The sequence below is a fragment of the Stegostoma tigrinum genome, chromosome 13, assembly GCF_030684315.1.
Source record: "Stegostoma tigrinum isolate sSteTig4 chromosome 13, sSteTig4.hap1, whole genome shotgun sequence".
NCBI lineage: Eukaryota > Metazoa > Chordata > Chondrichthyes > Orectolobiformes > Stegostomatidae > Stegostoma > Stegostoma tigrinum.
The window spans coordinates 36,491,655-36,517,625 of NC_081366.1; the positions used below are offsets into that span (position 1 = coordinate 36,491,655).

Consider the following 25,971-nt stretch of genomic DNA (forward strand, 5'->3'; position numbering starts at 1 on the left):
AATCTCATTTCCGGGGACGTCAAAAATCTTATGAGGCATCCATATTTCCTAGAGTAGTAGAGAATTCCAAAAATTTACAGGCCCCTAACAAAACTTCATTAAGTGATGCCAGTTCAGTAGCTTCCGCGTGGGGGCGGGTGGTGAAGAGCCCTGGCAAGCCCATTCAGAATATTTTAAGAATTATAATCACCTTATTCTTCCAAACGCCTGGAAAGATAAACCAAAATTTACAAATTCAAAAAAAACCCTTATTTCAGAGTCTAATTTCGTGAGCCCTAAAATAATCACTCCCTGGGTATCAGTCCACCTCCACTCCAATCTGCGCCAAGCCTTCGATTCAATCTCAGCGATACTTGAAAATTGCCCTTCATCGATGGTCCTGCCTTCAGCGATGGGGGTGGCGTGGCTTTATAGAATTCGCTGAACCGTTCTCTCTTCCTTCCCATGGGTTTTAAGAAGGAGGGCGGTGAAGACTTTAAACTGACACCAGGAAGCTTCTATTCAAAAGAGCCTGTCGGTCAACATTTTCCCGTCTTAGACTGGGTGAAAGGAGTTGAAATTTGGAATAATGTGGACGAGTTATCCTGTCACTTTACCACCTCTCTGCACGGCTGCAGGAGATGGGTTTATAGACAGTAGTAGGGGGAGTATGGTGATGGAGGAAAACCAGGTCTTTATTTGCTGTAATGATACTAAAAGCTCAGGCAGCGCTCCCACTAATCTTACACCACTGGAATGGGGGTCCCTTGTTCTGTCCTTCTGCCTCCCATCTTTAAACGGAAAAAAAGAGGCTGCTTGTTACTTGGCCGTTTTCTTATTGGAATGGCAGCAAAAGTCAAAACAGCTAATTCATAAAATCAAAAGATGTTGGGCGAGGGGGTTAAAACCGCACGTTCTAGGCAACCGCCATGTAGGCGCTTAACAGATTTTTTAAAAAAGGTACATTTAAGCCTTTTAAAAAAATTGCAGAACATTTTGCCTTTTACCCCGTTCCGCCAAAATCTTCTACAGTAGGACCTGCCCAATCTATACTTAAGTGCAAGTTATTTAGTTTGAGAAAGTGAAGCTTAAAAAAATTAAACTCGCAACAATTGATTTAAAAAGCTTTATTGAAAATACAAGCCAATTTTCTAGATTGTATTTGCCTCCCAGCACATATCCGGACTAGATAACTAAACAAAACGGAATGTTTCACAATATTCACAGTCATTACCTTACTGGCCATACCTTAAATCCGAAGAGGTGCTTTCAAACAAAATCTAGTAAATCGGTCCAAAAAAGTGAAAAAAAATTCGTCACAGCAATTTCTGATACTAATGTTTTTCTAATTTCTTGGAAGTGTCCATGTGCAGTTTCCGTTACAGTGCGAAGTCTTGAATTGGTGCAAAAATAGACGTTATAGAAAAATAAGTGCGCGAGAAAAATATAATCGTGCAGAAAAATAGAATAAAGTCCCACATCCACTTTCATAGAAAGAAATTGGAGAATTCAAATATACAGCTCAATGTTAATTTTCATTTAGTTATGAAATATTCCTTTAAATCCTAGGCTAGGTACAATCCAAAAACTCCCTGCTTATAAAACCCATTATTAAAAAAATTTAAAATATTGTGAACAATGGAGCAGTAAAATAATCTTTGTGGCCTGCTTTCGGACTAAGACCGGCTGGAATATAACACTTCTTAGTTAACAATGTGATTAAGGGAGTAACAAAAGAGTTACTGAAGTCTTGTGCGGAATTTTAAAAAATAATCTCAATTTGGAGAAGTTCATGGGTTTAACCAATACTGAGCCCGATTTTTGCGCTTGAAGGACCTGTTCTTGTCTCGCCGAGAGCAGTAATGTTTTGTTACTATTTGCTTGCACTGCTCACATCTGACAGTACAACACCAGTGAAATTTGCAGTTGCAACTAGTGATAATCTCAGTGTCCTTCTCCTCTGGCCTGAGCCCGCACTCTCCGCACAGCCTTCTGCAGCTCCTTCTCTCCCACTGGGAGAGGTTCTTACCACTTTGGAGACATTCCCTCCCTTCTGTTCCTTGCAATCCCAGCGTAACGTTCCGGACGCAGTAATCGGGAGAGTCTTCAAGGTAGACAAGTTCTGTCCGCGGCACAACTCTGAACGCTTCTGCGATCGCCGCACGGTTATCCGCGCTATTTCCCCCTTTCATACGCCTCTTCTCCAAATCGATCTTTACAGCTTGTTCATGTTTCACTTTCAAGTAGTTCCCAACGTCTCGGAAGTCAGCTAACTGGAGCCAGCAAGTCTGGATACTGCAGCTTCCCGACACTCCATGACACTTGCAGGTTCGCTTCATGGTCTCTCGGACAGCCTGGGGAAGAATCAAAAACAATAAAAGTATTAATCCCATAAACAATTTACAAACACAGCGGCTGTAGGCAGTGCTCACGTTAGATCAGAGACTTTAGAATTCTCCGTCAGCAATCCACAATTTAAAAAAACCACAAATATTAACTGTCATTTTAATCAGTCAGTAACCCCTTCGTACTTCCAACCCCAGTACGCACTAAAATTAAGCCGAAAATATTGTCAGTACCTAGACACCTCTTAATTGTAAGAGTTTGAATACAAAAATCACAAGCCTCGTAATATTTACTCAGATATTCCAGGGTAGGATTTTACTGATTAAAGAGATTTCCTGAATGTGTTACTTGCCCAAAACCTGGTTTGGCTAGCTCGGCATCTAGCACCTTCCCGCCACCCCCCCCCCCCCCCTCCATTTACAGGATTTTCTAAATCGGGATAGAACATGACAGCACAGTACAGGCCCTTCGGCCCTCGATGTTGTGCCGACCTGTCATACCGGATCACGAACGTCAAGCAGTTTGAAAGACTCGTGATCTCGCAGGAAGGCTGCGTCCTGCTCGTTGTGGAACTGGCGGTTCGAGCAGATTACCTTATGTGCGAAGCCAAAAAGCTCACCCCCACCAAGAGCAGATATCATCCAGGCAAGATCTCAAAGGAGGCTCCTCTCTCCCAAAACAGGTCACCCACCCTACTCCCCCGCATCCTTCCTGTAACACCAAGTTTTTTTTGGATAAAGAAGTTATTCAATTCTCAAAGAGATCTTGATTCAGGCTGTACATAGTGGAACCTAAGCGTTTGCTGCATTTTGTCTCCGCCACGCCTGTTTCTTTTACCAAAACCGTGATATTTCACGTCAGTAGTTAGCCACTAATATGATTAAATATACAGCATCCAATAGTCAATCTTTGGAAGGTAACAATGCAAGGTCTCCGAAACGTGATGATTAGAAAAATACATTGGATAAATCTCTTCTTTGAAGAGGGACAGTAAAACTAAAACCTTTCCAGGCTTCAGAGCTACCAAGTATTCAGTTGTGCACATTCAAAATAAGTGCAATTCCGTTCACAACATAATATCAAACAGTGCGGTATACTTGCCCTTCTCCCTGCTTCGTTATTATGCAGATTCATGGCAGCTCTGGAATCCTGCCCCGTCTCCAAAGCATCGACAAACTGTTTAGAAATTCGTTCTCCAAATTCAACATTGTCACTACATCCTCCCCAAATCCAGCCTCGGCCACCTGCAAGCAGATGTTCAGGTGCATCAGTACAGGAGGTTACAAAATTTGAAGTAAATACTTTGTCTCATTGCAAATGAATGAAAAAGAGGAGTCAGAGGCTTTCCCTTCAGAAGCAAGAGCTGAAAAATGTTGCCCAACCTACCGGCCTGGCCACTCCTGGATTCATCACAACCGCAGTTGTCGAAGTTCCCCATACTACAGTTTCTCGTCAACGTGTACATGACGCCTGCAGAACTGATAGCATGCACGAAGGAAGTTTCTCTCGTGGCTGATAAAAAGTACAAGTTAGTGAACAGGCTGAAAACGATCCCTGGAAACTATCGGCTGAAATGGGGTTTCTTACCACTCCGAAGGCCATTGTGTGTTGACAGTTGCAATGCGCTCTCCGGACAGTTCCAGCGGTCCCAGGTAAACTGGTGTTTACATTCATCAATGCCGGATTCAGCCCCAGCAGCAACACTGCTGGAATAGGTCAGGAACGCCTGCCAGTTTTAAAAAATAAACAAACAAGTCTGCTCAGATACATCTAACTGCATACTACTACTACTTACAAGCCAGTGAAGCGCAGATTTATCTTCAAACTAGAGTTTTCATAGTGGTGCCAAAATGTTGTGTCTTTTCAATTTAAACTCTTCACGCCAATACATTCGATATGCTGTTATTGGAAGTTGGGGGATGGGGGTAACTTAGCAAAATGTTCCGAGCGATTTTTTAGAAACTAGGAAGTCAATTATTAATGAAAGTAATTAAGCAAGTCCAGAGCAGGAGGACACCACATTTGTCGTTTCAATATGCTTATTAAAAACCCTCGTCAACTTAAAGAACAGAAAATGCTGTAAATCAGGAACAAAAAAAAAACGACGTTGCTGGAAAAGCTCAGCAGGTCTGGCAACATCTGCAGAAAAATTAAAGTTAACGTTTTGAGTCTGGTTACTCTTTCTCAGTTTTTTCACGGCTGCTACTAGAATTGCTGAGCTTTTCCAAGCAACTTCGGTTTTTGTTCAGTTTACCTTTGGCCCGGTCATCAGAAAGTTGTTCACGGACCTGTAACACAGAGCGTAATAAGAATTTTAGTACCGAAGAGTGAACATGCCACTGATGTATGTTGGAGTAGAAGTGTTAGATGTATGAAAAAAACAACTTACCATAACGCTGCTGGAGTAATGCTACTGTAAACGAGCGCGAGGCAAGCGGCCAAATGGGCAAGATGCATGATAGCGGTTCCCGTGTTCGTTGGAACAGCTCACGACTCGACGATGTGGGCCGAGAAAGTTATTCCACTATTTATATAAGCTGCATAGCAGTCGGAAAAAACCTTGTGAATTAACCAATTCGGAGCCGGGTAGAGAGTAAACAGACACGTGAACCAATGATAGACTAGAAAGGACTCCTGAATTTCAAAAGAATAGTTAACATTTAACGACTACTTAAGTGATCAAGTTAACTTTACGCATATCCGACACAATTTAGCACTTGTGTCGAGAGGCTAATATTTGCCCTTGAAAATAATAATTCTAAGGACGAACGGACTTTAAAGTTATTCTTTTGTTTACGATTGCGGTTGTAGTAGTGGGCAGTTCATTACTTGCTCCCAAAGATAATTGGGAATATCTAGCACTGTATGGACGGCTTATTTCAGGTCGTTTCTGGTAATTCGATTAGAGCGGAGAGTTGTGAATTGCAGTTTCTCTAGTTTCGATTGTGTTAGGTCCTCCAGAGCGGGATCGGAACGGCAGAATTCAAAAGATGGTAGTGCCAGGGAAGGACGAATTCTGTTGATTCTGGCTGTTCACGGCAGAAAATGCGTTCATATTATTGACCAATTAAAAACCAGAATATGTAAAAAGCGAAGATGCTGTACACCAAACTATTCGCATATGCCTTGTTCAGAACAGTGGCTCGCAGATTCACTGGCGGATTTAGACGTAATGTCTAAACTAACACGCTTATAAATACGGAAGTTCTATTAGGATAAGAACCAAATCCAATTGTAAAAAGGCACTTGGACAATCTCACGACTATGAAACGATTCACGTGTCCTGGTTAGCAATGCTGTCAAAAATTAACACCAGAAAAAGCAGAATAATTGGTATTACCTGTTATTAAGAGGAACCATAAAAATACAAGTTCGAAATGTTTGATCCCTTGCTAGTAATGGCCATCGTGAGTCATTGTATGACAATGTTTAGGACGTAAGCGAATCGCTTACAAGTCTCAGAATTAAGGGGTGTCAATTTAAGAGGAGGAATTTCTTCAGAGCTGCGTGGGTCCGTGTGCATTTAAGGTGGAGATAAATAAATTGATTCGTCGTCACGAGGTGAAAAAACCAAGGGTTACAGGGAAAAGGCAGGCAAGCGAACAATGTTTCACAAGACAACAAAATGTGAGGCTGGATGAACCCACAACAATGTTTCACAAGCTATGAGGCTGCTGAATGGCAGAGCAGTCTCGAAGGACCGAACAATCGACTCTTGTTCCCGTTTCCTTGTGGATGTGTAGCAGGTGCTGCAGCGAATAGAAGTTAAATGTTTTGTATTGTCTAAGACACGCTTATAATAAGCGCAATGCTTATAAGCTATTTGGGCCAGTTAGAATTCTTTCTTCGTTACGTCAACAACAGCGGCTCTTCTAAGGCTATCAAATAGAGTGTGATCTCAATATTCGCTAGTGGCGAGAGACTAGTTTAAGAAAGAGTCTCTCACTATGTGACTTCACGCTGGGTACAGAATAACTAGCTAGTTGAAAACCACAAAAATAAAGACTTACAACATAAGTAAGTGAGTTTCTGGAAAATTAGTAATGTCACCAATCTTAGTATTACAATTCACGGGCATCTCACGATCTAACTGGCATAAAATTGGCTGAGACTTTTACAATTCCCAAAGTAATGGTGGGAGTCGTTACTCTTAACATGACCACATTAAAGTGGTGACCACAATAATTTGGATTGGAGATTGTGGGTTGAAAAGACGCGGATCTGGTGGGATACTGCGACAGTGACATGCAGGGGCTCAGACTGGCTGAGATTCTTCGACGTGTTTTTAATGTCAGAATTCCAGCATTTCCACAACATTTAGCATTTAAGTACAGCCTCAGGCTGGTCTGGCAGCTTAACAAGGTTTCATTCGTCCTGTGGACAAGCACCTCCTAACGAACTTGCTGCTAACTCAGTTATAGAGGGTGGAAAAAGCGCTAAAAACTTTCCCCGATACAGCAGTTTCGAGTTTACAAGTTCACGATTCTAGCAAAGTAGACGTGTCACCCAGATATCATTTTGACAATGTGTACAGATAAGCAACTAGAAAGCATGCAAATTGTGCGAGAGAAATCGATACTTTATAAATTGTCGATTAGAGGGTCAACGAAATTAATGGATTTATTGTCCCCTGACGTTCGTTTTGCTGGGCCACAGCGAAAGCTTTGGTTTTCGTGTCTGGTCACATTTGTATGTCCCTACATTAACAAACAATTCACGATTACGTTCCATGGACGGACAAGCGACGGAAGTATTACCGTTAATTTTTTAAAATAAACTGGAATGTACACGTGGAATCATGACATTAGGTAAATAGCAATTTAAAAAAGGTCAGTAAGTGCCTGACATAGGAATTAAACAGCACTTTCACACCGGAGAGAGCTTATAATCGTATTTCAGTTTGTAACCAGCATTTTGAGTGCTTTTAACAAGAACGACTCGCATTGATATAGCGCCTTCCACCTGAGGACACCCCAAAACCGCTTTGCAAATTAGACACCTTTGAAACAGTAAAAGGTGTACGAAGGACAAAAATCAGTGCTGAATGGAGCTTACTAAAAGCAACCGGGACACAAGGGACTGACGTTTCCTAGCTCTTCATCGTGTGGCGGGTTCGTTTTCATCCTCTACCATTGCTCGGAGCCTTAGTATCTCCGTGTTAAAGGAAACACTATATAGTGGAGCACTTCCTCAGCAGCTTACTGGAATTGTAGGCCTTGTCTAAATTCTGGAGCGGAACTCGAATCTACAATCATTTAACCGAAGTGAATGACAACTGAACCACTGCTGACGCATACTTCATTTTAAATGCTAGAGTCGTTAAAATAAGATCGGAGTTGGAAATCTTATTTCACTTTGTTCCGAGGAGTCGGTCGTATTTATCGTACGGAACCAACGACCCAGTTAACCAAAGAAACTTATTTCCAGCATCTGTAATTAAGTTGCTGGAAAAAACCTCGGGTCTGCAGCACCTGTGGAGAGAAAGCAGGTGTTCGGGGTAGTGACCCTTTTTTCAGGGCTGAAGGCCCAGTTAACTACTCCGTCTCCTAGTTACATAGAACTGGGTTTCCGAAAGTACGTACAATACTGACAACCCATTGGAACCAATTGGTTCGAAAGCGTCCCTCATCGAAAGGGATTGTTCTCTTCATTATGCTACCGTTTGGTGACTTATCGTAGTAAGTGATACTTGTCGCGTGGACTAGATTATTTTCCTCCCCAATGTTTCAGTAACCGCAACGCCGCATGTGCGCCGTCACGACCATCTACATTCTGGTTTTTTTAAGACGCCAATTATGTCGGATTCAAACATCGTTTTATTGAATACTAACCTGCACAAACTGATATCCTGACCCATTAGCCTTGTTTTCACTGACTGCCCAACATGAGCTCCAGGTCCAGCTCGAGAGTGGCTTTCCACAACTCATCAGCCAGGTTTTAGTTAGTCTTTCCTTTCCGACATAGACCTTAATTACCTCCTTTCACTTTTCAGCAGTAGGACTTTCGACTACCTGACTCTTACTCTGTAGAGAGACTGCTAAACATCAACCCCCTCTTTTAACAAGCGGGGGTTATTGAGCTGGATGTGAGCGATCGTCAGAAGCCTGGCTACCACTAGCATTAGGTAACAGCTAATTAAGTTTCCTCAACTTCACAACATTAGTACGATATTGTTTACATATACGTTTGTAGTTAAATCTTCATATTTCAGCAAAGGCTTAATATACCAAAACAAGAATGACAAAGCTTTTGCCCCGCTTTTAAAAAAAAACTTTAGTTAAACATCATGAAAAACTATGACTAAATTAACTCGTACTTACAAGGACCTACGGACACAAAGACTAATTATCATCTGCTCTCAGGGTGGATGGGGGGAAACCTTATATTTTCATGAATTAGTAAATATCCCAACACGCCCATTGAGTCTGGAGGTTTATGAAGTAGTAAGCATCTTGTAATGCAGCACCTGGACCGCATTCAGATATAATACGTTCCACGTGCTGAGGCTGATTGAGAGCTGGAGAACATTTTAATTATAGCGTAGAGTTTAGGCGTTTTCTCCAAGTAATCCGAGAAATACAAGACTTTTTGTTTCAAATGCTAGATGTTTGGTATTTTCAAATTTCTTCTTGAATCAAAAACGAACCAAGAGACGAGTGAAGATAAGACGCTCTGTTTCCCACAGGAGTAGGTTATTCTGGAATATAAAGATCGGATGGAAAGTACGAAATGTGGTTATTCCCTGATATTGGTAAAGCTGTCCCGGAATGGATCGTGGACAATGATGTCAATTTGGTTTATTCTAGTTAAATAAACAGCACATCAGCTGCAAATGCACGACGTTGAGTTTAGGTAATTTTTTGCAAATGTTTTGTACTATCGCCATTCATATTGTTCAATCCTTTTGGAAGTAATTCCGTTTATGTAAAAGACATGATCTAAATTTTGTTACAGAACGTAAAGGAAGTATGAAATTAACAGAACAGTTAATCGAGATGGTGACTGACTTCAGAAGTTGAACTTTTTAAAAAAATGTTAGTAAGGTTTCAGCAGCTATGAAAGGAAACCCTTCTGGTCAGGGTTATATGATTTTCAAGGTACGTTCTGTAATTGTTTGTCAACTTTTTTTTAGAAAAAGTGATTTATTCCACAATGTGTATTGTTGGTGTATTTCTGCGCGAAGCGTAAAAGCGACTTTTATAACGAGGGTTGACAACATATGGATATGGAGCTCACCAGTTGGAGTTGCCCCAAGGACTCCAAACCTGTAAGATTTGATGCGAGTCGCAGAACTTGTGTCTCCTGAATCGCATTATATTTTAAGGAAAAAATACGCGCCAACTCTTAATTTAATCCTGTTAAAATAATATCTATATCCTGGCGGCGTTAACACATTTTTCAAAGCAGAACCTCTATCGAAAGACAACAGGGTGGACTGTAATCTATTTTAAAGCTGGCAGTTCTAACACGGGTGTCCTATTGACAGCGCCTTTTGTTTTAACAGAGCAGACTGTTAATTGAACGTCAGAAGGTATTTCCAGCTGGATTATGTGCCTTTGGACTTCCAGGCAAATCTGTTAAAATATAAATGTATGAACTTTTAAAAACAACCAGAAGGACATCGAAATTGTCGCAAAGTATACTGATCTAACCCAGGACTGTCTGCAAACTGTTGGTGCAGGCTCCTATATCTCAGTCCTGATGATGGGAAGATGCGTTGCCATCCTGTCAAAATTCAACATTTCCAAAAACAAATATTGTAGTCTAAGATTGGGGGTGGACAAAAAATGAGCTTATTCATATAGCCACTTTTAAAACTGTATCAAGCCCCAAAATATTTCACAGCCTATGAATTACTTATTTCAAATGCAATCATGTAGGGAAGTGAAGAACATAGAATTAGGCCAGTTGACTCTTCAAGCCTACTCCATTATTTAAAATGAACCTGGCTGATCTCCTATCAATTGATCATCTTCAATTTCTCTGTCTTTGTTTTAACCCCAAAATATTCAAAAATCATCCTGAGGATTTGTTTTTTTTATTCATCTTAAGACCCCTTGTTTTGTCTACATCATTTAAGTACTAGAGTTGCACTTGAATAAGTTTTAAATTCTCTTGTCCTGCTGGTGTTTTGTCATCCTCTACTGTGTAAACAAAGTCCAATTTAACCTATATGTCATTGTCCATTATAGTCTTGACTACATCTGTTTTTAATGGGTCCACACATGTATAGTAGGACAAAAGGGTTTGGTGTATGATACGTGCTCTTATCTACCAAGGCAACTCACTACCACCATCACCACCTCAAAGGCAATTAAGGAAGAACAATAAATGCTGTCCCATTCAGTGACACCCATGTTCCATGACTGAATTTTTTAAAAGTATGGAATCCATAAGATTGAGTTGAAAAATGAAGAAAGATTTCCATTACGTTGCAAGGGACATTGAAGGAAAAGCTAGTTAGGCAAATTTGAGGAAAATAGCAGACATAAAGTAATTATCATGGGAGAAGTTCAACAGCTTCCAAACAAACTGGGAGGATGAAATAATAAAAAGACAAAAGGGAATCAAGTTTTTAAAGTGTATGAGCAAGGCTGGTAAGATGCAGGGAATGCTGAATGACTTGAGGTTTTGGTCAAGGAAAAAGAAGAAAGCATATATCAGGTATATACAGCAGTGATCGAGTGAACCCCTAGAAGAGTATAAAGGCTAGTGAGTTTTGAGAAGATTTGTAGCTCAGGTTGAGGTTCTGGATGTGCGTTTGCTCGCTGAGCTGGAAGGTTAGTTTTCAGACGTTTCGTCACCATTCTAGGTAACATCAACAGTGAGCCTCCGACTAAGCGCTGGTGTTATGTCCTGCTTTCTATTTCTCTGTTTAGGTTTCCTTGGGTTGGTGAGGTCATTTCCTGTTCTTTTTCTCAGAGGGTGGTAGATTGATTTGGATCCAATGTGCTTGTTGATGGAGTTCCGGTTGGAATGCCATGCTTCTAGGAATTCTCGTGCGTGTCTCTGTTTGGCTTGTCCTAGGATAGATGTGTTGTCCCAAAGTGGTGTCCTTCCTCATCTGTATGTAAGGATATGAGTGATAGTGGGTCATGTCGTTTTGTGGCTAGTTGATGTTCATGTATCCTGGTGGAGCCAATCTACCGTGTTCTGAGAAAAAGAACAGGAAATGACATCACCAACCCAAGGAAACCTAAACAGATAAATAGAAAGCGGGACATAACACCAGTGCTTCACTGGAGGCTCATTGTTGATGTCACCTAGAATGGTGACTGATTATTTGGGACGCGCTAAAGCTTGGGGCAGCTGCCGCCAAGGCGCGGTGGGGAAAGACCACGGTATGAAACCCCTCGTCCAGAATAGAAAAAAAGGGCCCTATCTGGTAACTGGGCCCAGCTGGCGCCTTCCCCAACTGGTCAGGGGAGCAACAGGGACTGTGCGGGGTGACGACTGCCGGGGTGTTTTCTTTGCTTTGTTTTTGTTTCCTTCTTTGTTTGTTTTTTTTTCCTTTAGTTGGTGTACGTACCCCCTGGGTAACCCGGAGCGGCTTGCATGACTGGGTAGGTGTGTAAATATGTTTTATTTTTTGTACATCTTATGAATAAAGTATATTTTTTCAAATAAGAAAAAGTGACTGATTATCTGGGAACGAACCTTCCAGCTCAGCGAACCAGCTTACATCCGGAACAAAATAAAGACCCACTCTTTTGTGGACTGAGAGGAGGAGAGCGCTGTGTTGGAGGTGGAAGGAAGACATCGGGTTGGCTGTGCACCCTTGCAACCGGTGCACCCTTGCAACCAGTGCATCTTAATGCTGGCTTCGGCCTAACGCTGGTTCAGGGGAGCAGACAACCTGCAACGATGGCTGCGACAAGTGCTCGTGCCTCAGGTCAGAGGGTCCGGAACACCATCCATGTTTCCGTGAAGAAGGTGGATGAAGGTGCACCTGTGGACTGCACCTTCTTCATGAAGAGGGTCCTGTTGGACTGTTGTGGGTTCGCTGCTGCGGACATTTACTGCCTGCAGGATTTCCCCGGAGGAGGTTTTTACGACGTAACCTTCAGGAGTGCCAAGCTTTGCGAGCGCTTCCTGGAGGTTTTGCCGCTATTCGTGATGCCAGCGCAGAGGAGCCGTATGGTGACTGTACACATGTACAACCCGCATGTGCTAGCAGTTGATGTCCTGACCTTCCTTGGAAGGTACGTGAAGGTAGAAGGGGACCTAACCGACATCATGGACCCCATTGGCATCTGGACTAGTAAGAGGCAGGTCAAGGTGACGCTGAGGATGGGTGCGGACGGGAACATTGTACACCCACCGTCCAGCTTCACGATCGGCGGGAGCAAGGGCTACCTGACCTACGCAGGGCAACCAAAAGTCTGCCATGCCTGTGGTAGGTCAGGTCACATGGTGGCCGACTGTAAAGCCACCATCTGCAGGGAGGGGGACACTTTGCAAAGGATTGCCCACAAGAAAAAAGCTGCAACCTTTGCGGGGAAGCGGGCCACCTCTATAGGGTATGCCCGCGGCAGGGGACCACCCACGCCCAGGTCGCCGGCAGGGGCAATGTGGGGCCAGCCCTCCCGGAGGAGAGGAAGGCACCAGGGCCCTTCAAGGACCCCACTAATGTGCAGAAGGGCCAGGTCGTGCAGGTGGGCCCAGCCCCGCAGGATGGGCCCGAGGCCAGCAAAGCGCCCCTCCAGGCTCCGCCCCCACCCCCCAACAACCCGGAGTCGATGGAGGCGGCGACAGTTGACCCAGGGGAGTGGACGACGGTCCGGTAAGCGAGGAGGAAGGTGCGTCGGCGGGCCCAGGAAGCGCAACCATCAGGCGGGAAGAGGCAGCTACAGGGGGAGCTATAAGAGCTCCTCTGACGAGGGAGATTCGGAGGAGGCCCGCCCAAAGCAGAAGCTAAAGATCTCAAGGGAGAAGGAAAGCAGCACCTCGCTTCCAGGTGACGAGAGGCGTCCTGAGGCTCCCTCCGACACCCAGTCACGTGCTGCTGGGGCCCTGGAGGCCCCCCGGGAACTTCCAGGCGGGAAGGAGGAAACAGCGCGTCCCTAGCCTGACCCAGAGCCGGACTCTCCTGCCTCCGTACCCCTGATGGGGGGAGGCCACTCGGAAGGCAGCATGGACGGTTTTCTGAGCCCGGGGAGCGTCCAGCAGTTAGCCCGGGCAATGGGCATGAAGGGACAGATGGAGGGGCTGGACCTTGGACTTGGGGAGGGTACTGCGGTCACTGCCCACAATGGGGGTACGAGTTGCGAGCATTAATGTGCGCAGCGTCAAGTCCACCGCAAGATGTGTGTCCACGTTGGCCTACCTGACCACCATCGAGGCGGATCTCCTGTTTCCGCAGGAGTGCGGGATACCGCACCTCAGCAGGTATGGTCCGGCGCCTGGACCTGTGGGCCTTCAATCTGGTCGGGGGGAGGGTAACGACTGTCGCTCCTAGGGCCTGGCTATTCTGCTGCGTGGGCGCAACTTCACCCTCTCTCAAGTTCAGGAGGTGGTGGGGGCGTGCCTCCTAGTGGCTGATGTCACCTACAGGAACGCTCCCCTGAGGCTGATCAACGTGTACGCCCCAGCGGTACGGAGTGAGCGGTTGGTCGTCCTGCGGCGGCTTCCACCCCTGCTGGCTACGTCCAGGCCGGTCATCCTAGGCAGAGACTTCAACTGCATCATCGATGCAGATGGAAGATCCGTCGTGGGGACAGCGGGTGGGGGGAGTCAACCGGACGTCACGTCCAGATTCCTGATGGGCACGGTGAAGGACGCCAAGCTGCCCGACGTTTTTACCACCCCTGCGGACGGAGCGCAGCGGATGTACACCTGGTTGTGGCCAGACAGGTCTATTCGCTCAAGGATAGACTTCCTGTTTGTGTCACGGGCGTTCTCGGTCAGGTCCACCGGCGTCGAGCCGGTGTTCTTCTCTGACCACTACCTCCTGCTGGCCGACTGTCACTTACAGGATTACCAGCCGGCCAGCAAGGGGACGTGGAAGCTCAACACGACTCTCTTGACTCCAGAGAATGTCGAGGAGCTTAAGAGGGAGTACGCCGGTTGGACAACCGTGAAACCCGTCTTTGAGTCTCCGGGTGACTGATGGGAGACGGTGAAGGAGAATATCAAGAGGTTCTTTGTCCGCAAGGGTGTTCGGAAGGCGAGAGAGAGGCGGGGAAAGCTGTCACGACTCCAGGAAAGGGTGCAGAACCTGCTCCTTCTGCAGTTGATGGAGGTCGATGTCATGGAGGCCCTCCGCAAGGTGAGGGGCCAGCAAGCCTCGTTCTTCGCCACGGAGGCCTCCAGGATAATCTTCCGGCCCAGGGTCCGCTCCGTGGAGCAGGACGAGACGTGCTCACGTTTCTTCTTTCAGAAGTTGCACAAAGAGAGCTCTGTGCTTAGCCGGCCGAAGAGGACGACGGCTCGGTGACGTTGTCTCGGCCCAATATTTTGAGGGTCAGCAGATCCTTCTATGCCAGACTGTACGACATGAAGCCCACGGACAGCATGGCCTCCGAGTTGCTCCTGTCGTCTATCACGGAGTTCTTAGACGATGGCACGAGGGAGTGGCTGGACCGGCCGATATCCCTGGACGAGCTGACCAGTGCCCTCCAAGTCCTTGGCGACTCCCGGGAGGGACGGCTTACCGGTCGAGCTGTATTCCGCTCTGTGGGACCTGGTTGGCCAAGACCTGCTGGAGGTGTATGATAGTGCGCTTCGGGCAGGGGAAATGTGCAAGTCCATGAGGAAGGGCATCATCACCCTCATTTACAAGAGGAAGGGGGAGAGGAAAGAAATTAAGAATTGGCATCCCATTTCACTGTTGAACATGGACTACAAAATCCTGGCCAAGGTCATAGCCAACCGGGTCAGGTCTGCCCTGGAGTCGGTGATTCACCCTGACCAAACCTGTGCTGTGCTGGGCAGGAAGATCGCTGAGAGCCTCGCGCTCATCAGGGATACGATCGCCTACGTGCAGGACAGGCGGGTGGACACCTACCTTGTCAGCCTGGACCAGGAGAAGTCCTTCGACATGGTCTCTCGTGCTTACATGAGGGATGTCCTCTCCAAATTGGGGTTCGGTGAGGGCATCCGAAATTGGATCCGGCTGCTCTACACCAACATGGTTAACGCAGTCTCAATTCATGGGTGGGAAGCAGACGGTTTCCCCGTCAGATCTGGAGTCAGGCAGGGCTGCCCGCTCTCTCCTGCCTTGTTCGTGAGCCGTGTGGAGCCCTTCGCCGCATCCATCAGGAACGACGTGAGCCTGAAGGGCGTGACTATCCCAGGCAGCGGAGGCCTTCAGGCCAAGACCTCCCCGTACATGGACGATGTCGCCGTCTTCGGTCGGTGAGTAGGCTGTTGGACGTCTGCGGCCAGTTTAAACTGGCCTCGGGTGCCAAGGTCAATAGGGGTAAGAGCGAGGTCACGTTCTTCGGGAACTGGGACGACCGCTCCTTCATCCCCTTCACCGTCAGGAGAGACTACCTGAAAGTGCTGGTTGTTTGGTTCGGTGGAGCTGGGGCGTGCACTAAGACTTGGGAGGAGCGTATCACCAAACTGAAGCAGAAGCTGGGCAGGTGGATGCTCCGGTCCCCCTCCATCGCGGGTAAGAACCTGGTTGTCAGGTGCGGGGGGGCTTTCATTACTGTTGTATGTGGCGCAGGCCTGGCCTATTCCCTGGACCTGCGCCGTTGCGGTCACCCGGGCCATCTTTCACTTTATTTGGGGGTCGAAGATGGACTGGATCCGCAGAGACACCATATACAAAGACCTGGAAAATGGGGGAAAGGGCATACCGAACGCCACCCTTGTCCTGACGGCTACCTTTGTGTGCGGCTGCATCAAGCTGTGCATAGATCCTCAGTACGCAAACACCAAGTGTCACTACTTACTGAGGTTCTACCTGTCCCCGGTGTTGCGAAGGATGGGCCTGGCCTCATTGCCGCGGGATGCTCCGTGTAGTTGGACCATCCCGTACCACCTGTCCTTCGTGGAGAAATTTTTGAAAGGAAACACCTTTGACCACAAGGCCGTCAGGCAGTGGTCAGCACGTAGTATCCTGGAGACCCTTTAGGAAACGGAGAGGGTGGATCCCGTCGTGTGGTTCCCCATGCAGACTGCCAAAGTTGTTTGGCAGAATGCCTCATGGCCAGAACTTTCAAACAAGCACAAGGACATTGCTTGGCTGGCGGTGAGAGGGGCTCTGCCAGTGAGATCCTTTATGCATGCCCGGAATCTCTGCGCCACCGCACACTGCCCTCGAGGTGGCTGCGGGGGGGGGGAAACGAGACTGTCGATCACCTCCTTCTGGAGTGTGCCTGTGTGCAGGAGGTCTGGAGGGGGACGCAGTGGTATTTGTCGAGGTTCGTCCCGAGCAGCTCCGTGACACGGGACTCCGTGCTCTACGGGCTGTTTCCCAGGACGCACACCGAGACCAACATCAACTGCGCCTGGAGGACCATCAATGCGGTGAAAGACGCTCTTTGGTCTGCCCGCAACTTGCTGGTCTGCCAGCTGAAAGAACTGACCCTGACAGAGTGTTGCAGACTGGCGCACCCCAAGGTCCAGGACTACGTGCTGAGGGATGCGCTAAAGCTTGGGGCAGCCGCCGCCAAGGCACGGTGGAGAAAGACCACGGTATGAAACCCCTCGTCCAGAATGGACAAAAGGGCCCTATCTGGTAACTGGGCCCAGCTGGTGCCTTCCCCAACTGGTCAGGGGACCAATGGGGACTGTGCGGGGTGATTACTGCTGGGGTATTTTCTTTGCTTTGTTTTTTTTCTTCTTCTTTGTTTTCTTTTTTCCTTTAGTTGGTGCACGTACTCCCTGGGTAACCTGGAGCGGCTTGAATGACTGGGTCGGTGTATAAATATGTTTTATTTTTTGTACTTCTTATGAGTAAAGTATATTTTTTCAAATTTAAAAATAAGTGATGAAATGTCTGAAAACTAACCTTCCAGCTCAGCGAGCAAACTCACATTCAGAGTATAAAGGCAGTAAGAGTATACTTAAGAGGAGAATCGAGAAGGCAAAAAGGAGATAGCTATGAAATAGCTTCAGAAAATAGGGTTAAGGAGAATCCAAACAGGTTCTGCAAATCATAAAGAACAAAAGGCTAACTAGAGAGTGAAAGGGGCTCCTTAAAGATCAGCAAGGCCACCTATGTGTGGAACTGCAGGGGATGGTGGAGACACTAAATGAGTATTTTGCATCAGTATTTACTGTGGAGAACGATATGGAAGATAGAAAACATAGGGGAATAAGCTGTTTGAGGGAATCGTGACACTATTTGCATGTGTTTGGAAAGGCAAGGACTGATTAGAGATAGTGAACATGGTTTTGTGCATGGAAATCGTGTGTCACAAACTTGATTGAGTTTTTTGAAAAAGTAACATAGAGGATTGATGAGGGCAGAATGGTGGATGTGATCTATATGGATTTCGGTAAGGCATTCAACAGGGTTCCTTGTGGTAGCCTGGTTAACAAGGTTAGATCACATGGAATGCAGGGAGAACCATCTATGTGGAAACACAACCGGCTCAAACGTAGAAGATAGATTGTGGTGTTGGAAGGTTGGTTTTCAGACTGGAGAACTATGACCAGTAGGTGTGCCACAAGGATTGGTGCTGAGTCCACTGCTTTTTACCATTTTCCATAAAAGATTTGGATGTGAACATAAGAGGTATGGTTAGTAAGTTTACAAATGACACTAAAATTGGTGGTTTAGTGGACAGTGAAGGTGGTTACCTCCAAGTACAACTGGATCTTGATCAGATGGGCTAATGGGCTGAGGAGTGGCAGATGGAGTTTAATATAGATAAATGTGAAGTGCTGCCTTTTGGAAAGGCAAATCAAGGCAGTACTTATACACTTGATGGTAAGGTCCTGGGGAGTGTTGCTGAACAAAGACCTTGGAGCGCTGACTCATACTCATAGTTCCTTGAAGGTAGAGTCACAGGTAGATAGGATAGTGAAGATAGCATTTGGTATGCTTGCCTTTATTGGTCATTACACTGAGTATAGGAATTGGGAGGCCACGTTGTGGCTGTACAGGACATTTGTCCGGGCATTTTTGGAATATTGTGTGCAATTCTGGCCTCCCTCCTGTAGGAAGGATGTTGTGAAACTAGAAAGGGCTCAAGATTTACAAGGATGGGAGGGTTGGAGTGTTTGAGCTGTAAGAAGAGGCTGAATAGGTTGGGTGTATTTTCCCTGGAGCATCAAGAGGCTGAAGGGTAACCTTGTAGAAGTTCATAAAATCATGAGAGGCATGTGTAGGGTAAATAGGCAGGGTCTTTTCCCTGCGCAGGGGAGTCCAAAACTAGAGGGCTAGGTGAGAGGGGAAAAGATATATAAGGGACCTAAGAGGCAAGTTTTTTTTCATGTAGATGGTGGTGTCTGTGTGTATATAGAATGAGCTACCAGAGGCAGTGGTGGAGGTGGGTACAATTACAACATTTAAATGGCATCTGGATTGCTTTATGAATAGGAATGGTTTAGAGAGATGTGGGCCAAATGCTAGCAAATGGGACTAGCTTTATATAGATTATCTGGTTGGCATGGACGAGTTGAACTGAAGGGTCTGTTTCTGTGCTGTACTATGTCTCTATGACTCTGAAGAAATTATAATTCAGTCAGTACACGAGAAAAGAATCAATATTGGATCTTGTGTTGGTTAATATACTAAACCACACAGCGCTGAGCAGATGAGCATCTTTGTGGTATTGATATGTATTTCAATAGCATTGCAATGGAAAGGAACATTGAGGAGATGTGAAATGAGCAGACATTGCTTTTTGTTACATGATACTTTAAATATTATCATTTGACTTTAACAGACATTGAAGTTGCATGGGATGGGGACGAGTATAGCCTCCCCTGCTTCCGCTACTGACTTCACGCAAAACTGGATCCTTTGATGTATAGGTCCTAAGCTTTGGAATTCTCTCTTTAAACCATTAAACATTTGTCTCCACTTAACTTTCTTTATTAAAGTTACTTCGTTAGTCAAATGTTTACTCATAGAACTGTCATAATATCTCTCATTGACAGCACAATTTCATGTCAGATTCCATTTCTCTGAGGTGCTTTACATAAAAGATGCTGCATAAATGCATATTGTTGTTTTAAGACAAGTTCAGGAACTATCAACAATTCTACTGAAGCATGATGCTGTAACAAATTTGGTCCTTCTTTGGCCTGAGGTGAATGCTCTACTGGTAGTGTCAGTAGTCCCCTTACACATCCTACTTGTTTATGTTTGGCCTGCTACCGAGAACCAGACTAAGATCAGGAGCAAAAGCAACCAGAAGTCCTACCTGACCGATTTGCTGTTTATTGCAGCAAATAAGGAAATCAGAGAAATCGTGGAAAATAACGATTTGTCTGCCTCTATGCACATCCTGTGGCAGGCGTATTTGGCAACTGTTGCATTACAGATTCTGACATACTTGTCTTTAATGTTGGCCATGAACAGTGCTTTTTGAGTCAGATCCTGAGTTGTGAACAGCAAAACGCTATTCTGTAAGTGAATCATTACATAGGAGGTACAAGTAATAAAATAACTTAATCATAAATTCCTTGTCAAACAAAAAGTAAATATATGAATCCAGTTATAATATCTTTATCAAGCTAGACATGCTTTTTCTGATATGTCCACAGATTACCATATGTCCTTTCTGCACAAGTGGATACTACATAATATCTTTTCAGAGCTGCTGAGGAACAAATAGGCCTGTGCATGTAAGACTGGCATCTAAATTGTCCTTGATTTTTCTAATGGCAGTTCTGTTAGACAAATCGTAGGTTGCAGGAACAGCAACTCATATTCCGCTTGGGAATCCTGCAGCCCAATGGTATCAATGTGGATTTCACCAGCTTCAAAATCTCCCCTCCCCCACCCACCCATTGCATCCCAAAACCAGTCCAGCTCGTCCCCGCCTGCCTAACCTGTTCTTCGTCTCACCTGTTCCCTCCTCCCACCTCAAGCCGCACCTCCATTTCCTACCTACTAAGCTCATCCCGCCCCCTTGACCTGTCCATCCTCCCCAGACTGACCTATCCCCTCCCTACCTCCCCACCCATACTCTCTTCTCCACCTATCTTCTCCTCTATCCATCTTCAGTCTGCCTCCCCCCTCTCTCCCTATTTATTTCAGAATCCTCTCCCCATCCCCCTTTTCTGATGAGGGGTCTAGGCCCAAAACGTCAGCTTTTGTACTCCTAAGATGCTGCTTGGCCTGCTGTGTTCACCAGCCCCACTCTCTGTTATCTCTGTTAGACAAAAGCATTGGCAGTTCTTACTAACTCTTAATGAGGTTCTTTTTTATTCTAAATTTGTTCATGAGATGGGGACATTGTTGGCAGTAATATTTGCCACATTATTCCCTAATTGCCAGGCGGGTACCTCAGTCCACCACACTGCTGTGGGTCTAGAGTCATGTGGGCCAAGCAGACAACAGTGGCAGATTTCCTTCTCTGAAAGACATTAGTGAATCAGATGGATTTTTATGATGATCAATAGTGGTTACATGGTCATTGTTAAATTAACTTTCTATTCCAGGTTTTTATTGAATTTAAGCTTCACCACTTGCTGTAGTGGGATATGAACCCATGCCTCCAGAATATTAGCCTTGGGGGTTCTGGATTACTAATCCACTGACATTACCAGTGTTCTACTATTGCTGAACTTGTTGCCACCCCTTTTGATTTTGATAAAGAAAGCATGGATCTGAAATTAAGCAAAAGATTGAGGAATAGCTGCTTCAAATAATGAAAAAAATGGTTGTAACGTCCCATAATGCGTGCAGTCCTTGCCTCTGAAACACACAGTTGTGGGTTCAAGCTCCACTCTGGAGCTTTGAGCTCACAATTCAGGTTGATATTTCAGTGTGACGTTGAGAAGTTTGATCTTCTGTTGGAAGTGCCATCTTTTGATTAAATTATTTGCTAGGCTGAATGTAAAACTCTTGTGGAACAATTTCAACGTAATACAGGGTATTCTCCCAGTGTTCTGTAAAGATGTAACGTCAATCAGCATAATAATAACCAGGAATCTGTTTTTAATAATATTGTCTTATTGTGGAACCTTGTTATCTGCAAATTAGCTACAGAATTTCCTACAACACAACAATGGCACCTCTTCCAAAAAAAATCTTGTTCAGTGTTTGAACAAAAATAATTGTGATGTTCTAAGATGGTGAAAAGCATGAAATTGGAAATCTTTCATTTTAAATATGAAAACAGATTCCTCCAGGTTCTAGAAGTTGCAAGTGCAAGAATTAAGGTTGTGATATTTATTATTTTAATTACTTGTTAAGAGTTGTGCTGAGTACAAAAGAGAATGGGTGTGATTGTTGGTCAATTATCTCAACTTCAGCTATCATTGCAGAGTTTCTTAGGTTAGTATCTGAGATCTAACTGCGTTCCCTCCAACATAAAGCAAACACTTTGGCTGGAAGAAGTGTGGAACTCTTTTCCTTTATATTGGATCAATTGAAAAGTTTAAACATTCTACTTTTGAATACTGCCAATCTCTTAGGCGCCTCCTGCTTGTCCATTTTTACCTTGTTCACTGTCACTACTATCTCTTATGTTACTTCCTAAATCTTATCTTCATTGGAGATGGATGCAAAGTCATTATTTCGTATTTCAGCTGTGACTTTGCCTCCAAAATATAAACTCAGTTATGGTCATTGATTGCCCTCAACATTTCTTTGAGACAATAAAAAATGAACCCTGATGATGTTACTTACCAGTCAAGGTAGATCCTAGAATGAAATTTGACTTGATAAATTATACATCTACTTTTATTTAAAGTGACTTATTTTTTGTTATAACATCAGTGCAAATGACTGCAGACGTGGTTTTGATAATAAAACCGGTTTATTAGGCAAACAAAATAAAGCAAAACAAGCTATCAAAAAGTAATCCAGAGTTTGAAAAATTTCAAAACACCCTGCGAAACGCAATCACTTTATAGTTAATCAAAATCCAAAGAAATATTTCTTTGCTTATTAAAACTGCAGGTTTATCTTAACTGCTGTGTCTCTGTTTCAGCTCCTGTAAGCTGTGGGGTCTTTTCTCTAGACTTGTCTCACAACTGACAGCTTAGACTTTCTCAGTCTTTTAATAATCTGCAGAATTCTAAGCAAATATTCCTGATCTGAAAGTTTCACAACCATACCCTTTCACCTCATTGACTTATTTCCTTACCTGCTCTGGACATGTTCCCTTTTTAAGGACAGAATATTCTTGCATTTGACATCAGTCAGGTCTCCTTTGGACTTAACTTGAACTAAATTTAAAAATGTTGCTCTTCCTGGATTCTGTTGGATCTAGTGTCTCAATATTCACACTCTCCTATCATAAATTCCCAGAATATCAACAAATTTCTATACACCCTCCAGGAGGCTTGCAGTCTCCTACTGTCTGGCGCATGTAGTTTAAAATTATAGTTCATGAGGACTGACCTATTAACTTTTAAATTCCTCCACAAAAAGAAGTCCTCACCAAATGCCATTAGTTTTATTAATCACACCCTTCATCACACTATATATACAGTTCTGTTTTAGACATGTCTATCTTAATTGCTAATCCATTCTTAATTCTTTTTAGATTTCTACTTCATATTGTTTAGTCAACTTGGTTCTCTACTGCATTGTGAACCTTAATTTGTTGTAAATGTCCCTTTTTTTAAAAAAAATCATTTTATTCTTTCTATGCAAGTTGTGCAAGAAGCTCCTGTGGATTATCTGATATTGACTAAATCCACCACGAGTCACTGGTTGGACTAGCAGACTTCAATTTCAGCTCCCCTGATCTCCAAGAAATTTTAAAATTGAATAATGCACATACATCTAGTTGATGCAGGTACCTACATTTAATTTGTATAATCAGTCTGTTGGCCTTAATTTGGGCAGTTACATCAAACTACTATTATTACAATTGTGGCAAATAAAAATATTTTGTCAATGTTTTTCATCTTGCACACATCAGGAAATTTGCAGATGTTCAATGTAAAGGGGAACAATTAACAATATTTTACACTGCATGGGAGCTGGTTAGCTCAGATAGCTGAACAGCTGGTTTGCAATGAAGTTACCATAAAGCCTTCTGAGAAGCCTTCTCAGCTTTGTCCCTTGCCTGAGGCATGGTGACCCTTAAGTTCAACTTGCCACCAGTTATCATTGTAAAGGGAGAGCACCCCTATGGTCCTCTGGGATTATGGCAACTTTATCTTAATTCATCCTCGTACTGTGTGAGAATAGTATAATTGCTAGCAAGAAGACTGTGGCAGAGATTTACCATGGAGAATGCACCATTTAGATGATGACTGACAGTTAACTCCCAAGTTTTTCTTAACTAAATTAGAAATATTGTTTGGTTCACTCCTCATGACAGTGCCTTGACTTGCAGATGTGCCTCTTTCAACTGGGCAAAACGGTTTCAGGCATTCTGTGTTCATGTTCTTAACAGTGGACCTGTGTGGTAATACATGTAGCTTCAACTATGTACAAATGTGCCACAAGTTTTGCTGCATAGCATCCAAATTCATAAATTGGCTATGGCCACTATTTTTAATCCTGAAAAGTGCTCGTAAGAGAAACTATATGCATTAATATGTGGACTGTTCTGTGCAGTCAGAAAGAACATATATGTACATTTCCCCCATTTCAAATTAACAAAATAGGCAACAGTGATTCTCTAGTTCATTCCTCAGGGCAATACCTTGATCAATTTGTGTCAAACTGCCAGCTTTAAATTTAAACACACCTTGGCAGTTAACTGTTAGTCATTTAATTGATGTGGTCTCCCTTGCAATGTTCCCTTTTATAAAATTCATTCACAGAATAAGGACATCGCTTACCAGGCAACCACATTGCTGTGGGACTGGAGTCACATGTAGACTAGACCAGGTAAGGATGGCAGTTTCCTTTCCTAAAGGACATTAATGAATCAGATGGGTCTTTCTGAAAATCGGTTCATGGTCATCATTAGGTAATTAACTGCATGTAATTCATTGAACTCAAATTCCACCATCTGTCATGGCAGAATTCAAACGTGGGTCCCCAGAATGGTATCTGGGTCTCTGGATTAATAGCCCAGTGATAATATGACTAGGATTGGGAGGCAATGGCCTATCGATGACAATGCATGTGTCAACAGATCAATAGACTCCAAAACCTTAGAGTACATTTGTAGCTCGAGTTGTGGGTGTTGAGGTTGAATGGCTTGCCGAGTGGAACAACAAACCAGCTTGGTGAGCCAACCAACCTCAAGATCAATGTACTTTTCTTATATTATATAAAGTGTTTTCCTTTTCATTGAAATTGCTGAGATGTTCTGATGAAAGCATGATAAAAATGCAATATTTTTCGGCAACATTCATGTTCCTATGTAAAGACAAAAAATGTCTGGTCAATCTAAGTGATTTGTGAGAGAGGTTAATTTGTGGAATTTTGATGATCACCTCGAATAGCCATGTTAACATTCGTGACAAACTGGTAAATAATGCATCAATATTTTTGCATGCTTGTTGATTGATTGATTTATTTATTTATTTATTTATTGCCCCCAATGTTTCAGACTTCTAATAAGTTAGCTTACCTAATTTTGTTTTAAGTTCACTCATGGGATGTGGATGTCACTGCATTTTATTGCCCATCCTTAGTTGTCTTTAAGGTGTTAACGAGCTGCTGCCTTGCTTCTCTGTGATCCATGTGCTATAGGTAGAACCACAATGCCATTGGGGGGGAATTTCAGGTTTTTGACCCAAAAACATGGAATGAATGGTGATATGTTTCTGAGTCAGGATGGAGAGTGGCTTGGAATGGAACTTGCAGGTGGCATTGTTCCTTGTCCTTCTAGATGGTGCTGGCTGTGGGTTTGGAAAGTGGTGTCCAAGGATCTTTGAATTTTTGCAGTTCATTCTTGTAGATGGTACATACTGCTACTACCGAATTGTGGTGGTGGAGTGAGTGGAATTTTGTGAATATGGTGCCAATCAAATGGGCTGTTTTGTCCTATATGGTGTGAAGCTTCTTGTGATGTTAGAACTGCACTTGCCCCAGCCAGTGGGGAGTATTTCATCACCCTCCTGACTTGTGCCTTGTAGATGGAAGACAGGCTTTGGGGTGTGAGGAGCTGAGTTATTTGCCAGAGTATTCCCTCTAATGTGATCTTGTAGCCATCATATTTTTATGGCAAGTCCAGTTCAGTTTAAGGTCAGTGAAAGCCTCTAGGATTTCGAGATGGCAAATCAGTGGCGGTAGCTCTCCTGAGTATCAAGGGGTGGTAGTTTGACAGTCTCTTTCTTTTGTTGCAAATGATCGTTGCCTGGCAATTCTGTTGCAAGAATGTTACTTTCCACTTTTCAGACCATGACTTGATATTGTCTAAGTCTTGCTGCATTTGGACGTAGACTGCTTCAGTATCTGAGGAGCCATGAATTGTGCTGAACATTGTGCTGTCATCAACAAACATTCCTATCTCTGACCTAATAATCGAGGGAAAGTCATTGAATTAAGATGGTTGCACCCAGGACATTACCCCGAGGAACTCCCGCAGAGATGTCCTCGAGCTGAGATAACTGGTGACAACCACAACCATCTTCCTGTGTGCCAAGTTATGACTCCAA

General features: G+C 44.2%; 1 protein-coding gene across 1 annotated transcript; it reads right to left on the minus strand.

Moving 5' to 3' along the window:
* Positions 1–1,769: 1,769 nt before the first annotated feature.
* LOC125458438 (protein Wnt-8-like) lies at positions 1,770–4,609 on the minus strand. Its single transcript, XM_048543696.2, has 5 exons — positions 4,580–4,609; positions 3,913–4,051; positions 3,712–3,837; positions 3,427–3,569; positions 1,770–2,333 (listed from the first exon to the last, which is right to left on the minus strand). Exons 1-5 carry the CDS (start codon positions 4,592–4,594, stop codon positions 1,770–1,772), a joined length of 987 nt encoding a protein of 328 aa, XP_048399653.1. The 5' UTR covers positions 4,595–4,609.
* Between the last annotated feature and the right edge of the window lie 21,362 nt (positions 4,610–25,971).